This window comes from Gorilla gorilla, chromosome X, assembly GCF_029281585.2.
Source record: "Gorilla gorilla gorilla isolate KB3781 chromosome X, NHGRI_mGorGor1-v2.1_pri, whole genome shotgun sequence".
Lineage (NCBI taxonomy): Eukaryota > Metazoa > Chordata > Mammalia > Primates > Hominidae > Gorilla > Gorilla gorilla.
In genome coordinates, this window is record NC_073247.2 from 113,172,767 (window position 1) to 113,190,816 (window position 18,050).

At 42.3% G+C, this 18,050-nt stretch overlaps 2 protein-coding genes across 4 annotated transcripts; one reads left to right on the top strand and one right to left on the bottom strand.

The window, feature by feature from the left end:
- Nucleotides 1–1,208: 1,208 nt before the first annotated feature.
- On the bottom strand, nucleotides 1,209–11,566 carry GLA (galactosidase alpha). Of its 2 annotated transcripts, XM_055376578.2 has the most exons (8): nucleotides 11,131–11,410; nucleotides 8,518–8,641; nucleotides 7,224–7,398; nucleotides 5,035–5,212; nucleotides 4,070–4,161; nucleotides 2,191–2,352; nucleotides 1,776–1,973; nucleotides 1,209–1,507 (listed from the first exon to the last, which is right to left on the bottom strand). In XM_055376578.2, exons 1-8 carry the CDS (start codon nucleotides 11,321–11,323, stop codon nucleotides 1,217–1,219), a joined length of 1,413 nt encoding a protein of 470 aa, XP_055232553.1. In that variant the 5' UTR covers nucleotides 11,324–11,410; the 3' UTR covers nucleotides 1,209–1,216. The 2 variants fall into 2 exon arrangements, with proteins under 2 accessions (XP_055232553.1, XP_030861762.1); XM_031005902.3 differs by lacking the exon at nucleotides 8,518–8,641 and having other exon boundaries at nucleotides 11,130–11,566.
- HNRNPH2 (heterogeneous nuclear ribonucleoprotein H2) lies at nucleotides 11,523–17,545 on the top strand. Of its 2 annotated transcripts, none has more exons than XM_004064513.3 (2): nucleotides 11,523–11,739; nucleotides 15,348–17,545. In XM_004064513.3, exon 2 carries the CDS (start codon nucleotides 15,401–15,403, stop codon nucleotides 16,748–16,750), a length of 1,350 nt encoding a protein of 449 aa, XP_004064561.1. In that variant the 5' UTR covers nucleotides 11,523–11,739; nucleotides 15,348–15,400; the 3' UTR covers nucleotides 16,751–17,545. The 2 variants fall into 2 exon arrangements, with proteins under 2 accessions (XP_004064561.1, XP_018874759.1); XM_019019214.2 differs by having other exon boundaries at nucleotides 11,545–11,727.
- Nucleotides 17,546–18,050: the final 505 nt, after the last annotated feature.

The window sequence follows — 18,050 nt, forward strand, 5'->3', positions numbered from 1 at the left end:
CGTAAGTGCCAGTGGTGTGGATCATAGCTTGCTACAGCTTTGAGCTTGCAGGCTCAAGTGGTCCACCTGCCTCAGCCTCCTGAGTAGCTGGGACTTTAGGTGCCTGTTACCATACCTGGCTAATTTTAGTTTTTGTGTTGGGTGTCTCTCTTTGTTACTCAGCTGGTCTGGAACTCCTGGCCTTCAGTGAAACTCCCATCTCAGCATCCCAAGATGTTGGGATTACAGGTGTGAGCCACCAGGTCTGGCCAAACCCCCCCCCCCCCCCCCCCCGGTGGAAGAATCTTAAGAGACAAAATATCCATTCTTTAAAATGCCTCTTAACAGTTCCAAATTATACATCTTTTTTTTTTTTTTTCTTTTTTTGAGATGGAGTGTTGCTCGTTACCTAGGCTGGAGTGCAATTGGTACAACCTCAGCTCACTGCAACCTCTGCCTCCCAGGTTCAAGTGATTGTCCTGCCTCAGCCTCTGGAGTAGCTGGGATTACAGGTGCCTGCCACCTGCCTGGCTAATTTTTGTATTTTTAGTAGAGAGGGGGTTTCACCATGTTGGCCAGGATGGTCTCCATCTCCTGACCTCGTGATCCGCCCGACTTGGCCTCCCAAAGTGTTGGGATTACAGGCGTGAGACACCGTGCCTGGCCTATACATCCTTAATACATTTCAGTCTTAATGATGTTTAGCTCTTGGTAGTTAAATATGCTACACATTTTGATAATTGGGAGAGAATCTCAACAAGGGGGGTGGGTATCTGGATGAGTAAATACGGGTTTAATAGTTTTATTCCTAAAGTTTAAACTTCGGAAAATTTTATTCAAGGAAATAGAACTTTTTTTTTTTGAGATGGAGTCTTGCTCTGTTGCCCAGGCTGGAATGCAGTGGCGTGATCTTGGCTCACTGCACCCCCCACTTCCCGGGTTCAAGTGATTCTCCTGCCTCAGTCTCCTGAGTAGCTGGGGCTACAGAAGCTCGCCACCATACCTGGCTAATTTTTGTATTTTTAGTAGAGACGGGGCTTCACTATGTTAGCCAGGCTGGTCTCGAAATCCTAACCTCAAGTGATCTGCCTGCCTCAGCTTCCGACCTCAGGTGATCTGCCGGTCTCAGCCTCCCAAAGTGCTGGGATTACAGGCATGAGCCACCTAGCCTTGAGCTTTTAAAGTGAATGGAGAAAAAGGTGGACAGGAAGTAGTAGTTGGCAATAAAATAAACATTTTAAAGTAAGTCTTTTAATGACATCTGCATTGTATTTTCTAGCTGAAGCAAAACAGTGCCTGTGGGATTTATGTGACTTCTTAACCTTGAAGTCCATTCATAGAACCCTAGCTTCCTTTTCACAGGGAGGAGCTGTGTGATGAAGCAGGCAGGATTACAGGCCACTCCTTTACCCAGGGAAGCAACTGCGATGGTATAAGAGCGAGGTCCACCAATCTCCTGCCGGTTTATCATAGCTACAGCCCAGGCTAAGCCTGAGAGAGGTCGTTCCCACACTTCAAAGTTGTCTCCCTGAAAAACCAAGAAAGTGATTGCTTAGCAACTAGTGATAAGTGGCCCTGTTAGTTTGGCATTCATTCTTAATGTCAGAACTATGAAGCACTTGTAGGAAAAATTAAAATGATCCTGTAGCATTATTTTGGAAATAAAGTAATGTTTCTAGCACGAAGCTTTATTACTGATAGTAACATCAAGAGCAAGGGAAAAAAATAGATTTAGGCCCAAGACAAAGTTGGTATTGGGCATATAAAGCCATCTTAAAATATATACTCTTATTTACCTGTCTAAGCTGGTACCCTTGCTTGCCCAAGGGGTCCTGATTGATGGCAATTACGTCCTTATCCTGAAGGAGAGCTTTGGCTTGAGGGCTGATGTGTCGGAGGTCATTAGACATGAATAAAGGAGCAGCCATGATAGCCCAGAGGGCCATCTGAGTTACTTGCTGATTCCAGCTGAGGCCAAAGTTGCCAATCACTAACTGAGAAAAAGAATGAAATAATTCAAACAAGAGAGGAGGAAACATTCTTAAAGTTACCTAGATGACCCATATGGAGAAACCACTTTCCACAGCATCCTGCTCTAAGTACTCTCACATAAAGCCTCCTCTCAGGAACTTTACCTGTATTTACCTTGAATGTCAAAATAGGAAACAAGCCTACTGCAGGGTCTTGAACAAGGAGGGCTCAAGTTTTTACCATATCTGGGTCATTCCAACCCCCTGGTCCAGCAACATCAACAATTCTCTCCTGGTTAAAAGATGTCCAGTCCAAGATACTCTTTATACTTTTCCAGGAATCATCAATGTCAGCAAAATTTCGCCAGTGATTGCAGTACTGTCGGATTTCTGTATAATTGGGCTGTGAAAACAGATATGACTCTTCTGTTTACTTTCTACTAACATCCTTGTGAGATGAAAACAGTTTAAAGGAGGCACTTGTAGCCTTCTCTTGAGTTTACAGATGGAAGGTCTCCATAAGGAGGTCTAAACCCTTATAATGAATTTTCACTGTAAGAAGTTTGCTTCAGAAGTAGGCCATATAACTTGAAATCCCTTAAAGTTAATTTACTTCTATAATCAGAACTAAAATGATCTTAGTAAAATTAAAAGCTGCAAAATTACATAGGACTCCATCAAGTATTAAGAAAACTTAAATCCTAGGCATATAGTTTGTTAATGGAATAAAAAGTTTGTAGAGGCTGGGCACGGTGGCTCATGCCTGTAATCCCAGCACTCTGGGAGGCCGAGGCAGGCGGATCATCTGAGGTCAGGAGTTAGAGACAAGCCTGGCCAACATGGTGAAACCATCTCTACTAAAAATACAAAAATTACCCAGATGCGGTAGTGCACGCCTATAATCCCAGCTACTGGGAGGCTGAGGCAAGAGAATCGCTTGAACCCGGGAGGCGGAGGTTGCAGTGAGCCGAGATGGCGCCACTGCACTCTAGCCTGGGTGACAGTGAGACTCTGTCGCAAAAAAAAAGTTTGTAGATAGGCAGGTGGGATATCAGGTTTAAGATGTTGAGAAAAAAGACTATTTTGCAGAGATAATGAGGGAATAATAGGGATTCATTCCATAAATAACTATTCAACACTTAACCATATGCGAGGGATACAGTCAAAGTCAGACAAGGTCCCTGCCCTCATGAAACTTACACTGTAGTGGGGAGACATGGTAACAAGTCAACAAATACTTCCAAATAGTGTGGAGCTCTGAGAAGGAAATTAAACAGGTTAATGTGATGAAGAATGAATGGACAGAGGGCTATTTTAAAGTAGTTAGAGAAGAACTGTCTGCATATGTGGCGTTTGGTCTGCGACTTCAATGTTAAGGAGCCCGGCCCTTTAAAAATCTTTGGGGAAGAACTGTTCTAGGCAGAAAAAAAGCAAGTGTAAAGGCCCTGGGGCAGCAATAGGCTTGCAGTGTTGAGGGACAGAAAGAAAACCAGTGTAGCCAGGGAAAGAGCCATGACCCCTTGGACTTTGGGGAGGCAGGCAAGGGCTGGATCAGTGCAGTTTGGTTTCATTCCAAGTGCAATTGGAAGCGAGTTAAGGGTTTTAAGCAGGGAACTGATGATGACATTTATATTTTTTATAACTCTGCTAAGTCTCAGGGTTTTTTCTTTAAAAAAAAACTGATATTTACATTTTAATATGATAACTCTAGTGCTGCTTGGAAAATAGATGGGGGTTGAGACAGAGTGGAAGCAGAGAGATCAGGTGGTCACAGCAGTCTGGTGGAGAGCTGATAGTAGCTTGGAAGGCCAGGGTGCATGTAGTGAAGATGGAAGGAAGTGGGCTGATTCAGGAGATATTTTAGAGATACTGGTGGAAGGACTGTTGATAGACAGGACATGAATGGTGAAATAAAGGGGAAGACACAAGGATGACTTTCCAGGTGATGGTAGCTTAGGCTATAATTACAGCAGTGGGGATGGTGAGAAGTGGTTGAAACCTGGGAGAGATGGTAGGATAATATTAAGTAACATTGGACTTTCAAGGAGACCTTGGTTTCCTTTGTTGTCAAGTTCTATCTATCAGTACAGTTCTATTGGATTCTGGGCTCACTATCTCACCTTTTGAAAGGGCCACATATAAAGAGGCCACTCACAGGAGTACACAATGCTTCTGCCAGTCCTATTCAGGGCCAAGGACATGTACTTATAACCTGTATGAGAAAACAATGGGTAAAATAAGGGAAAGAAATGAATTTCCAGCTGGGGCTATATATATAGTTATTTTATTTTATTTTATTTTAATTTTTTGAGATGGAGTTCACTCTGTCATCCAGGCTGGAGTGCAGTGGTGCGATCTTGGCTCACTGCAACCTCTGTTTCCCAGGTTCAAGTGACTCTTCTGTCTCAGCTTCCCAAGTAGCTGGGATTACAGGCATGTGCCACCAAAGTCAGCTAATTTTTGTATTTTTAGTAGAGATGGGGTTTCACCATGTTGGCCAGGGTGGTCTCGAACTCCTGACCTCAAGTAATCCACCCACCTTAGCCTCCCAAAGTGCTAGGATTACAGGCATGAGCCATCATGCCCAGCTGGGGCTGTATATTTTAAGAAGAGGCTACCTGGAAGGTTCATGTTTAAACTAGCAGCAGGGACAGGCAGTTGCTCTGTGCTTAAATTGTGTAAAGTACCTCCCAGACTGCTGGGATTGTTCTGAGGAAGTAGTGCAGAGATGGTGTGTATATTGAGGAAAGGCAGGAATGAAGATGCTTCTTTCTCTGTGACCGATTGACAACCTGGACTCCCCTAAATGATGTTATAGAGAGTTACAATTACTAATTAACTCTTAGAGCCCTCTTGAATTATAAGTGCACAATATTAGCTATGGTTAGGTATGCATGGATTTTACATGAATTAATTAATTAATTAATTAACTGAAAGAGAAGAGATGGGAGCTCTGGCACATGGAGAATAATTATTTCCAGTATTGTGACAGGGTATTTAAAATTCTGAAGATTGGTTCTTTGGCTCAGCTACCATGGCCTCAAAGTTCTTTCCTTTGTGGCTAAATCTCTGGAATGAAACATACCATCTGCCAAATTTTCCAAACTGTCACAGTAACAACCATCAAATTTTAGCAGATCTACTCCCCAGTCAGCAAAGGTCTGGGCATCAATGTCGTAGTATCCAAAACTCCCAGGGAAGCCTGCGCAGGTTTTATTTCCAACATCTGCATAAATCCCTAGCTTCAGTCCTTTGCTGTGAACCTGAAATGAGAGGGAGGAAAAGAGTCACCATTGTAGAAGCACAATCGTGAGGTAGCAGAAAGAGAGAACCATTCCAGGCTGGGGGAAGAGACAAGGTTACTTCACCAGGTATTGGGGGCTTTTCCCCACAAACCCCCAAAATCATCCAGATGAGTTTGTTGGAAGACAAAGAATAAATCCCCCAGTTCTGCTGAGCTAGTTCGAACTAGGCATGTGAGCTATAGTCCAGAACTGAGGAGAAAGCTAGCAGTCATGCTAATCTTCCTGATGGGATCCTGAAAATTACCTTTTGAGGGAAATGATAGATTTACCTTGACAAAGACTCTTCTTGACCAAACTTTAGTTAGACTTCTCTGATGAGCCTTCTTTTCGACTAGACCTCCACCTTGGCTTCCTATGTCTGTCCTAGCAAGACCTCTTAGCAAGAATCCTGCTAAGTCAATACTGCCACCATTGATATCTGATCAATTTCCCTCATCCCCCACCCTTCTTGTTTAAGTACATGGTCTGCCTTTAGCAAGAAGCTCCCTACCCTTGATGTCTTCTTAAATATTCCATCCACTGACCCCCTCAATCTGCTCATTGGCTATAAATCTCCATCTGTCTTTGTTGTATTTGGAATTGAACTTGGCTCTTTCCTCTACTGTGGTAGTACTGAATAAAATCTGTCTTCATCGGCCGGGCATGGTGGCTCATGCCTGTAATCCCAGCACTTTGGGAGGCCAAGGTGGGCGGATTACAAGGTCAGGAGTTCGAGACCAGCCTGGCGAATATGGTGAAACCTTGTCTCTACTAAAAATACAAAAATTAGCCGGGCTTGGTGGTGTGCGCCTGTAGTCCCAGCTACTTGGGAGGCTGAGGCAGGAGAATCACTTGAACCCAAGAGGTGGAGGGTTGCAGTGAGCTGAGATTGTGCCACTGCACTCCAGCCTGGGCGACAGAGTGAGACTCCGTCAAAAAAAAAAATCTGTCTTCATCATCTTTAACTAGTGTTGGACTCCATTTCTCTTCAATGATCTCCAGAATATTTTCCTTCTATCTTCTGAAATTCTAGTTTATAGTACCATTGCAATAGCTTCCTAAAGGTTATATGGAAATACATGCACACATATGTCAAGAACCAAGTTCCTTTTTCCTCCTAGAGAGTTCAGTGGTTTTAGCAAAAGGAGAACTCCAAGATGGGCCTCAAGAGCTATTACAAAACATTTGTAGGCTAGGCGCGGTGGCTCATGCCTGTAATCCCAGCACTTTGGGAGGCCGAGGTGGGCGGATCACGAGGTCAGGAGATTGAGACCATCTTGCTAACACGGTGAAACCCCGTCTCTACTAAAAATACAAAAAATTAGCTGGGCATGGTGGCGGGTGCCTGTGGTCCCAGCTACTTGGGAGGCTGAGGCAGGAGAATGGCGTGAACCCAGGAGGTGGAGCTTGCAGTGAGCCGAGATCGCGCCACTGCCCTCCAGCCTGGGAGACAGAATGAGACTCCATCTCAAAAAAAAAAAAAAAAAAAAAAAATTGTCTGCTGATGGAATGCAAAGTCCACCTGATAAGCCTTACAATTCAATGTTCAGATAACAGCCAGCTATTCTACTTTCTAAGTGTCATGAGGGCTGTTTCTTTTTTTCCTTTTCTTGTTTTTTTTTTTGAGATGGAGTTTCGCTTTTGTTGCCCAGGCTAGAGTGCAATGGCGCGATCTCAGCTCACTGAAACTTCCACCTCCTGGGTTCAAGCGATTCTCCTGCCTCAGCCTCCCAAGTAGCTGGGGTTACAGGCGTTCACCACCATGCCCAGCTAATTTTTTATATTTTTAATAGAGTTGGGGTTTCACCATGTTGGCCAGGCTGGTCTCGAACTCTTGACCTCAGGTGATCCACCCGCCTCGGCCTCCCAAAGTGTTGGGATTACAGGCGTGAGCCACCACGCCCAGCCATGAGGGCTGTTTCTAAACAAGCTTCTGTACAGAAGTGCTTACAGTCCTCTGAATGAACAAGAACATTATCTATAAACTCACATAATTAGCTAGCTGGCGAATCCCATGAGGAAAGCGCTGAGGGTCTGCCTGAAGTCTGCCTTCTGAATCTCTTTGGGGAGCCATCCAACAGTCATCAATGCAGAGGTACTCATAACCTGCATCCTTCCAGCCTTCTGAGACCATGAGCTCTGCCATCTCCATGAAGAGCTTCTCACTGAAAGAGAAATTCCAATAATCATTACAATTCATTAAGTGAACACTTAGGTACCTCCTATTTATTAGGCACCTTGGGATTTCACAATTTTTTCCAACCCAGTAATAGTGTGGTAGTGATCACAAGCAATGTAAGGTAAAATGAATTGTTTTTCCAGATTTTCTTTTGTCTCTGTTATCCCCTTAATATTCCCGCCCTAAAAACCCCAAACAAAATAGGAATGAGAAATATATGATGAAATTGAAAAGAGTATTAGATCTAAGAAGACAGTTCAGTAAAGTCAGAAACTACAAAGTTAACATAATCAACAGATATCAACAATAATCCTATTTGGAGAAAAAGATCCCATTCACAAGAACAACTGAACAACCTAAAATGCCTAGAGATAAATTTAAGATATGTGCAAGGCCCGTACGTTAAAACTATGATGCTCCTAAATGATTTGAATAAATGGAGAAATATTATTTTGCTCTTGGATAAGCATACTCAATATTAAAAATAAGTTAATTTTCCCTGCAATCCTTTGTATATTTAACAAAATCCTTAACAAAGCCCAAGAGTACTTAGGTTTCCTTTTTATCTTTTTTTTTTTTTTTGAGATGGAGTCTCCCTCTGTCGCCCAGGCTGGAGTGCAGTGGCGCCATCTTGGCTCACTGCAACCTCTGCCTCCCCGGTTCAAGCGATTCTTCTGCCTCAGCCTCCCGAGTAGCTGAGATTACAGGCATGTGCCATCGCATCCGGCTAATTTTTGTATCTTTAGTAGAGACAGGGTTTTGCATTTTGGCTAGGCTAGTCTTGAACTCCTGGCCTTAAGTGATCCACCTGCCTCGGACTCCCAAAATGCTGGGATTACAGGCGTGGGCCACCTGCCCAGCTTCCAAAAGGGCTTTTTAAGGAACTTGGCACAACATTACAAAAAGTTTACCTAAAAGATTACATACATGTACATTCATTAAAAGATGAAGGCTGGGCGTGGTGGCTCACGCCTGTAATAACAGCATTTTGGGAGGCCGAGGCAGGCAGATCACCTGAGGCTGGGAGTTTGAGACCAGCCTGACCAACATGGAGAAACCCCATCTCTACTAAAAATACAAAATAGCTAGGCGCGGTGGTGCATGCCTGTAATTCCAGCTACTCACGAGGATGAGGCAGGAGAATTGCTTGAACCTGGGAGGCGGAGGTTGCGGTGAACCGAGATCGTGACATTGTACTCCAGCCTGGGCAACAAGAGCGAAACTCCAGCACAAAAAAAAAAAAAAAAAAAAAAAAGATAAAGGAAGCTAGTGTGGAACTATTAGCATTAGAATAAGAATACACAGATTAATGGAATTAAACAAAGTTTAGAAAGAGGTCCTTCCAGCCATCTGATACCATGGGACTTATTATTTATTAAATGTGGCATTTCTGATAGAAGAACAAAGTTCAGATGGACTAAAGATTTAAATATTTTAAAAATCCACAAAAATACTAGTAAGAAATGCATATACTGTATTATCTTCAGGTAGGAAAGGACTTTCTCAGCATGACCCCAAAGTCAGAAATCAGAAAGGAAAAATTGATGTGTTTGATTACATAAATATCAAAACCAACACATAGGAAGAACCACCGTATTTGCAAGGTATGATAGACTAAAAAAGAAAAAAGAGGCCGGGTGCGGTGGCTCACACCTGTAATCCCAGCACTCTGGGAGGCCAAGGCGGGCAGATCACTTGAGGCCAGGAGTTCGAGACCAGCTTGGGCAACATGGTGAAACCCGTCTCTACTGAAAATACAAAAATTAGCTGGGCGTGGTGGTGTGCCTGTAATCCCAGCTACTCAGGAGACTACGACAGGAGAACTGCTTAAACCCGGGAGGTAGAGTTTGCACTGAGCAGAGATCGCGCCACTGCACTCCAACCTGGGTGACAGAGTGAGACCCCCTCTCAAAAAAAAAAGTAAGGCTGGGCGCGGTGGCTCACACCAGCACTTTGGGAGGCTGAGGCGGGTGAATCACGAGGTCAGGAGATTGAGACCACCCTGGCTAACATGGTGAAACCCCGTCTGTACTAAAAAAAAAAAAAAAAAAAAATGAGCCAGGCGTGGTGGCAGGCGCCTGTAGTCCCAGCTACTCGGGAGGCTGAGGCAGAAGAATGGCGTGAACCCAGGAGGCGGAGCTTGCAGTGAGCCGAGATCGTGCCACTGCACTCCAGCCCGGGTGACAGAGCGAGACCTTGTCTCAAAAAAAAAAAAAAAAAAAAAAAAAGTGTAATTTACCCAATGTCACAGGGCTAAGTAACAATGAGGCAGAATTTGAGCCCAGGCTGGGTGCCAGGGTCTTGCCATTAGCCAACATGACATAAACATGATCCATTTTTTATGGAAAATAATGAAATAAAGAAATCTATGTTTTCATTTATATAGAAAACAAGTGTAAGGTTGTATATTAACATTTTAACCATGATTATTTCTGGGTGGTGGAACGGTGGGGGGAAATCTTTATTTTCATTTTGCTCTTCTTTATCTACATTTTTTGCAATGATCATGCATTAGTTTTACAATCAGATGCAAATACCACTAAAAAAAAAATCCGTGATGGGCAAAATTGCCACACATACTGTACCACAGGGTCACATGAAACTTAGAAGGCCAATTTCTTCTGTGATGTCTGACCAACATCCTGACTTTATCTGTAAAGATATTCATAGGAATAACTTATGGACACAGAAATGTACTGTGACTGCCACCTTTTACCAACATCTATCAGTGATTCCTAACCTTTTTTAAATCACAGAGCCCTTTGAGAATCTGAAGAAAGGTAAATATCCTCTCTCCAGAAAAATACACATATTCATTCAGATTTGTAGATTTATATTCATTTTCCCATTGATTCCAGGTTAGGGAACATTTACTCTGTAAGCGCAATTGAATGGTCAAGCGCTGTGCTATGTACTTTAAATAGGTTATCTCCTTGAAAGCTCACCTGTGTGAGATAAGAACTATTTTTCAGATTTTTTTTGTCAGCTCCCTGAAATTAAAAGGTTGTAATCCCAATTTACAGATAAGGATTGTGAGGGTCAGATATGTTCAATACCTATCTAATCCAGCCTCAACCCTCACCCAAAGGTGTAAATGTATAAAGTTCCTCCATGTCAACCTTCCAGCCTGATGCCACGCTCATGGGCGAGGTGGGAGAGATCTCAGCGACCTTATGGTCTCTCTAACTCCCTCGAGATACTGCCGAGAAATCCACGACCCCAAAAGGAGAAAAAATGGCACAAATCTTAGCTCCCCATTCTTCCTACCCACCCTAGATGTTCTAACGGTTAGCACCCGGCAGAGGAAGAGCAGAAGTTCACAAGAAGGGTCTGAATAGAACCGGGCAGGGCTACTTTGGGCACACTGCCTATGGGGTGGCCCTGCTCTGCAAGGAGCAGTGAAAAAAGAGAACCGGGCAGGGAGAGAAAGAGAGAGGAAAGAAGAGAAAGAGAAAGAGAAGGAGAACGAAAGAGAGAGAGAGAGAGAGAAAGAAACAGGGGCCGCTGGCCGGACTCCCATCCCAGGAAAGGTCACACACAGAAAGTTTAGGGCTAGTCCTGATTCGGGACAGTTTGCTGGGGATAAAAAAGCAGCAGCAGAGTCGGGTGGGGGAGCTCTCCCTCGGGCTCAGCTGTTCCCGTTGAGACTCTCCAGTTCCCCAAACACACCCAAACACACGGAAAAGCAAAGGGAAGGGAGTACCCAATATCTGATACCTGATGCAGGAATCTGGCTCTTCCTGGCAGTCAAGGTTGCACATGAAGCGCTCCCAGTGCAGCCAGCCCATGGTAGGCGTCCTTGCCAATCCATTGTCCAGTGCTCTAGCCCCAGGGATGTCCCAGGAAACGAGGGCCAGGAAGCGAAGCGCAAGCGCGCAGCCCAGATGTAGTTCTGGGTTCCTCAGCTGCATTGTCACGGTGATCGGACAGCATAAATTTCCGCAGGTAACCTGGGCCTTTAAGATTAACCTCAGGGGCGGACCAATCACCGATGACTTATTAAATAATGACGTTATTGTTTCTCTGGCAACTGGGACGGTTATCCCCAGAGGTAGACCAATAATCAGTCACGTAAGACGTTCCGCTAACCAATCACCCTCTTCCTTTCTTGATATTGACCCGCCCTATTTCCATACCAGAAGGAAGTGCGGCACCTTAGTGATCCCGAGTTTAAGCCGAGAGTTGCTCACGTGACCGAGATCTCACATGACGTAGGCGCTCACGTGATTACTCGCTTACGTGAGCAGAAGTAGTTCTGGTCGTCGTCTACCGTCTCGCTATAGCCGTTTGAGGGAAGAAGGAGGAAAATTACCCGGTATCGTTAGAGGTTGGTGTGTGGGTGGGAACTGGGGACCCAGGGGTGGTGATGATGAAGACCAAAGCGGGGTTCGGGGGCCGCCTCCGCCTCTTTCGTTCTCTGCTTTCCCCTCCCCCCTCGCGCTCTCTCCCTCCTCCCCCCCATCTCAGTGCCGGGAAGCCGCCTGTGCTGCGCCTGGTGGGGAAATGGTGGACGCTCATGACTGTGTATGTGTTTTTGTATATCTGTCTGTCTGGGCCGGTCTCGGGGGACCCCTAAGGGTGACCGTAAGGCGAAAAACGTTTGAAAACCACGGCCCTGAGTTAAGAAAAACAGATACTGAAAATAGTGGTCTGAGTGCTGGTCTATCCATTCAGGCACTCAGTCTCCACTGCCTGATTGTCTGTAGGGGGAGGCCCCAAGTGAATTTTATCTGTAGAGTCACATCTAGGCAAATGCGTGCTTGACAAAGGCGCCCAATAAATTACTTTACTGAATTGAGTATTTGAATAATGTTTACTTTTCTGCTGATAACAATCTACATATTCAATTTCGAACATTTGAAAAATAACAATATAGTATAAAATTTAAAAATACACATAATTCACCACCCGGAGACGACTGCTCAACCTGATGTCGTTACAGTTTTTTAAAAAATGTGTATAACACACATATAAATACACAAATTCTTAACTCACAAAGAGTCCTGGTTCCCACTTTAGCCAGCAGTCCTGATGGCCTTCCCAGGAGACGCAGTAATGAAGTAGAACCTCTCTGCCCCTACAGAAGGGCTCTTAAGGAATAGAGCGGTGCAGGGAATTAAATGGGACGGGTTATCCCAGGGATAAGGCAAGCAAAAAAAAAAAAAAAATCCTGCAAAATGAAATAAAAAAACAACTTGTAAATCTGTCACTGAGACCTTAGGATGGTTAATAGGAAAACTGTTATCACTGCAGATGCAGTGTGCTAGGCACATAATAGGCAATCAGTAAACGTTTGTTAAATCGTTTCCTCAGTGTAGTTTTATGGCCGTTATTACACTTTGTACTTTGTTTCCAAGAGGCCCAGTGCTCCCAGACCATTTCAGATAAACCATCCACATACAAAATTAGAAAATTTTATAAAATTTCCTATACCAAATCCCAGAAATGCAAACATTTTAATTTGTTTTATGTTACTTTTTTTGCTGGAGTAAAAGTAATTATTTCTGTAGAAATTTAAGGCTGCATAAAAAAATTAGAAAAATAACATGGAAAATCCATAAACCTCCCACTCAGAGTAACTACTAATATGTTCTTTCTAACTTAAAAAAATCCCAGTACAGCAAATGTAAAGAATTAAAACTGTATAGAAGTATATAGGGTAAAAAGCGAAAAGCCCACTTCACCCCCCCTACCCTTCAGTTCTCTCAAAAACAAGTTTGCTTCCAGATCTTCTTTTATTTATTTACATACGTATATACATGCATGCCAATCTTTTACTATAAGTAGGATCATACTATGTATATTCTTTTATTTAATGTATTTTGGAGATCTTTCTGGGTCAAGGCAGATAGATTTTTTTTAAATGGCTGCATTGCATTCCAGTTTAAGGATAAAGTATAATTCATTCAGCCATTCCTCTAAAGATGGCTATTTAGGTTTCCAGTTTTCTGCCATTACTAACAGTGCTGCAAGGAACATTTGTAAGTATTTCTGTTGACTAGATTCCTGGAAGGATTCTAGCAGTGTCAAAGGGTATGGGAACATGTATTTTGTACACAGTTGATATTGTAAAGCAGTTGTGCTCTTGGGTCACTTACAATTATAACATAAGTAATTTCTCACGTTATTAAATATTTTTGTAACTTTTAAAATTAAATGCATAATATTCGTTTTCTTAATAAAGTACTTTTCAAAGAATATATAGCTCCATAAATCTGTCTGAATTTCAGATCATCTCCTTAGGGCACATAACTGAAATGTATTTGCTGTCAAAAGGCGTGATACATATTATCAAATTGCTTTCAGGATATAGTGGGGTTTATCAAAAAGGAAATAGTTTATATCAATTATCACTCTTCTGGTAGTGTATTAGTTTGTGAACTGCATAGCACTGATTTACTGTTGCTGTTTAATTTCCATTATCTTGATGGGTGAAAAATAACGATTAGTTCTGATTTTAACTTGCTGGAAGATTGATTAAACTTGAACATTTCCCAGATTCCTCTCCTGTATCCTCCTATACCTGTATTCTCTCATACTTAATCTGTTATCAAGTCCCGCAGATTCCACTTTTTTTGGTATGTGTAGATATATCTTTTCTCCATTTTACTCCTGTTGCCTTAGGCGATTCCTTTAACATATATTTATGAGACAAGTTCTAACTAATCTCCCTAGTTCCACGTCGACCCCCTTCTGTTTGAGTGCCGCCACGCTGTTGCCAGGGTGATCTGTCTGAAAGAGTTTTGGTGAAGTCACCCTACATACTCCCCGGTTTAAAAGTCTTAAAAGGCGCTTAGTGTTTGTATATCAAAGTCTTTGGGATCTGATCTATGCCTTGCCAGTCTTTTCTCTTGCTTTTCCCTCTCCTATTTGTGCTTCATCATAATTAAGAAAAAAAAATGTTTATGGATCCCTGGGCAGATTAGTCTGTTTCATTTAACCATTTGGCCTCCAACCAATAGAACTGATCAACTAGTCCCTCTTTGATACTATGCTTACACTCCACTCAGAGGGTCATGGCAAGTATAATGTATATTTGCATGTACATCTTTAATAATGACATTCGGTGCTCCTGTAGGACCGTAAGCCCATTCTGGGCTTATTGATTCTTGTATGCCAGAGCCGAATATTGGACATGGCAACTAAAAAATGTTTCTAAAATGAATGTGTGAATTCCCAATAATGTCTTTTTTTCATTTATCTCTGGAGCCCAAATATTTCCCTGATTTTATTGATTTGCATACATTTTTATATAATGAGAATATTATATAAAGAACTTACATAACCTGTGTTTTGTTTGTGTTTTAACTGTTGTTTAATCTTTTGATCTAGTGAAGTTTTTTATGTTTATATATTCAGATATAGCCATCTTTTATTTGTTGACATCTCCCACTGATTTGTTGCTGTTAATTTTTTTTTTTTTTTGAGACGGAGTTTCGCTCTGGTCGCGGAGGCTGGAGTGCAGTGGCGTGATCTTGGCTCACCTGCACCTCCTGGGTACATAAAAGTGATTTTCCTGCCTCAGCCTCCCGAGTAGCTGGGATTACAGGCACCTGCCACCATGCCCAGCCAATTTTTTGTATTTTTAGTAGAGACGGGGTTTCACCATGTTCACCAGGCTGGTCTTGAACTGCTGACCTCAGGTGATACACCCACCTCAGCCTCCCAAAGTGCTGGGATTACAGGCGTGAGCCACCGCACCCGGCCGATTGCTGTTAATTTTTAATGGTATCTAACACGTAATAGGCATTGAATAAATAACTGCTAAAAAATGAATGAGTTAAAAATTTGGTGAACTCTTTCTGTTTATACAGACGTCTTACAGAAAAGCTGTCAGCATAATTGAATTTTCTATTAATAGTTTGCTTTTTTCTCTTACTGTATCACGAACATTTTTCCATGACAGTGGTCTTCTAATTTTTTTTTTTTTTTCAGCTACACCAAAATTGCGTTGAGCCAAACTTGCCACCAAGAGCCCAACAATCACCATGATGCTGAGCACGGAAGGCAGGGAGGGGTTCGTGGTGAAGGTCAGGGGCCTACCCTGGTCCTGCTCAGCCGATGAAGTGATGCGCTTCTTCTCTGATTGCAAGATCCAAAATGGCACATCAGGTATTCGTTTCATCTACACCAGAGAAGGCAGACCAAGTGGTGAAGCATTTGTTGAACTTGAATCTGAAGAGGAAGTGAAATTGGCTTTGAAGAAGGACAGAGAAACCATGGGACACAGATACGTTGAAGTATTCAAGTCTAACAGTGTTGAAATGGATTGGGTGTTGAAGCATACAGGTCCGAATAGCCCTGATACTGCCAACGATGGCTTCGTCCGGCTTAGAGGACTCCCATTTGGCTGTAGCAAGGAAGAGATTGTTCAGTTCTTTTCAGGGTTGGAAATTGTGCCAAATGGGATGACACTGCCAGTGGACTTTCAGGGGCGAAGCACAGGGGAAGCCTTTGTGCAGTTTGCTTCACAGGAGATAGCTGAGAAGGCCTTAAAGAAACACAAGGAAAGAATAGGGCACAGGTACATTGAGATCTTCAAGAGTAGCCGAGCCGAAGTTCGAACCCACTATGATCCCCCTCGAAAGCTCATGGCTATGCAGCGGCCAGGTCCCTATGATAGGCCGGGGGCTGGCAGAGGGTATAATAGCATTGGCAGAGGAGCTGGGTTTGAAAGGATGAGGCGTGGTGCCTATGGTGGAGGGTATGGAGGCTATGATGACTATGGTGGCTATAATGATGGATATGGCTTTGGGTCTGATAGATTTGGAAGAGACCTCAATTACTGTTTTTCAGGAATGTCTGATCATAGATACGGAGATGGTGGGTCCAGTTTCCAGAGCACCACAGGGCACTGTGTACACATGAGGGGGTTACCTTACAGAGCCACTGAGAATGATATTTATAATTTCTTCTCACCTCTTAATCCCATGAGAGTACATATTGAAATTGGACCCGATGGCAGAGTTACCGGTGAGGCAGATGTTGAATTTGCTACTCATGAAGATGCTGTGGCAGCTATGGCAAAAGACAAAGCTAATATGCAACACAGATATGTGGAGCTCTTCTTAAATTCTACTGCAGGAACAAGTGGGGGTGCTTACGATCACAGCTATGTAGAACTTTTTTTGAATTCTACAGCAGGGGCAAGTGGTGGCGCTTATGGTAGCCAAATGATGGGAGGGATGGGCTTATCCAACCAGTCTAGTTATGGAGGTCCTGCTAGCCAGCAGCTGAGTGGTGGTTATGGAGGTGGTTATGGTGGTCAGAGCAGTATGAGTGGATATGACCAAGTTCTGCAGGAAAACTCCAGTGACTATCAGTCAAACCTTGCTTAGGTAGAGAAGGAGCACTAAATAGCTACTCCAGATATAAAAGCTGTACATTTGTGGGAGTTGAATAGAATGGGAGGGATGTCTAGTATATCCAGTATGGTTGGTAAATGGGAAATATAATTGATTCTGATCACTCTTGGTCAGCTTCTCTTTCTTTATCTTTCTTTCTCCTTTTTTAAGAAAACGAGTTAAGTTTAACAGTTTTGCATTACAGGCTTGTGATTCATGCTTACTGTAAAGTGGAAGTTGAGATTATTTTAAAACTTCAAGCTCAGTAATTTTGAACACTGAAACATTCATCTAGGACATAATAACAAAGTTCAGTATTGACCATAACTGTTAAAACAATTTTTAGCTTTCCTCAAGTTAGTTATGTTGTAGGAGTGTACCTAAGCAGTAAGCGTATTTAGGTTAATGCAGTTTCACTTATGTTAAATGTTGCTCTTATACCACAAATACATTGAAAACTTCGGATGCATGTTGAGAAACATGCTTTTCTGTAAAACTCAAATATAGGAGCTGTGTCTACGATTCAAAGTGAAAACATTTGGCATGTTTGTTAATTCTAGCTTTTTGGTTTAATATCCTGTAAGGCACGTGAGTGTACACTTTTTTTTTTTTTAAGGATACGGGACAATTTTAAGATGTAATACCAATACTTTAGAAGTTTGGTCGTGTCGTTTGTATGAAAATCTGAGGCTTTGGTTTAAATCTTTCCTTGTATCGTGATTTCCATTTAGATGTATTGTACTAAGTGAAACTTGTTAAATAAATCTTCCTTTTAAAAACTGGAAAAAATCTTGTACTGATTGATTTTTATTATGTTCTGTCATATGGGCACACTGATTGACTTTACAATTCCCTCAAAATTAAGATTTTTAATTTTAAAATTATAAACGATATTTAGCACTTTATATGTTCATTGTTGCATATATCATTAATTATTTTTAAGGTATATCCCAGAAATGGGATTGCTGAGTCAAAGATATACTCATTTTTAAGGCTTCTGATTTGTGTTACCAGAAAGATTCTGGTACTTTATCTTTCTACCTGGAGTGTGTGTTTTATTTTCCCCCTTATACCCTCCTTATTGTTGCACATTATTCTTTTTGATCTTTGCCAGTTTTTTAGTTGAGAAATGGTATCTCATTGCTATTTTAATTTGTATTTTTTTGATTAATATTAAAGTTGTACATTCTTTTTTTAAAAAAACTTACCATGTCTACAGGACTATTGAGCTACTTTTGGAGACTGTACTTACCAAGATAGTATTCTCTAAAATCCAAAGAAGTGAAAGCAAATA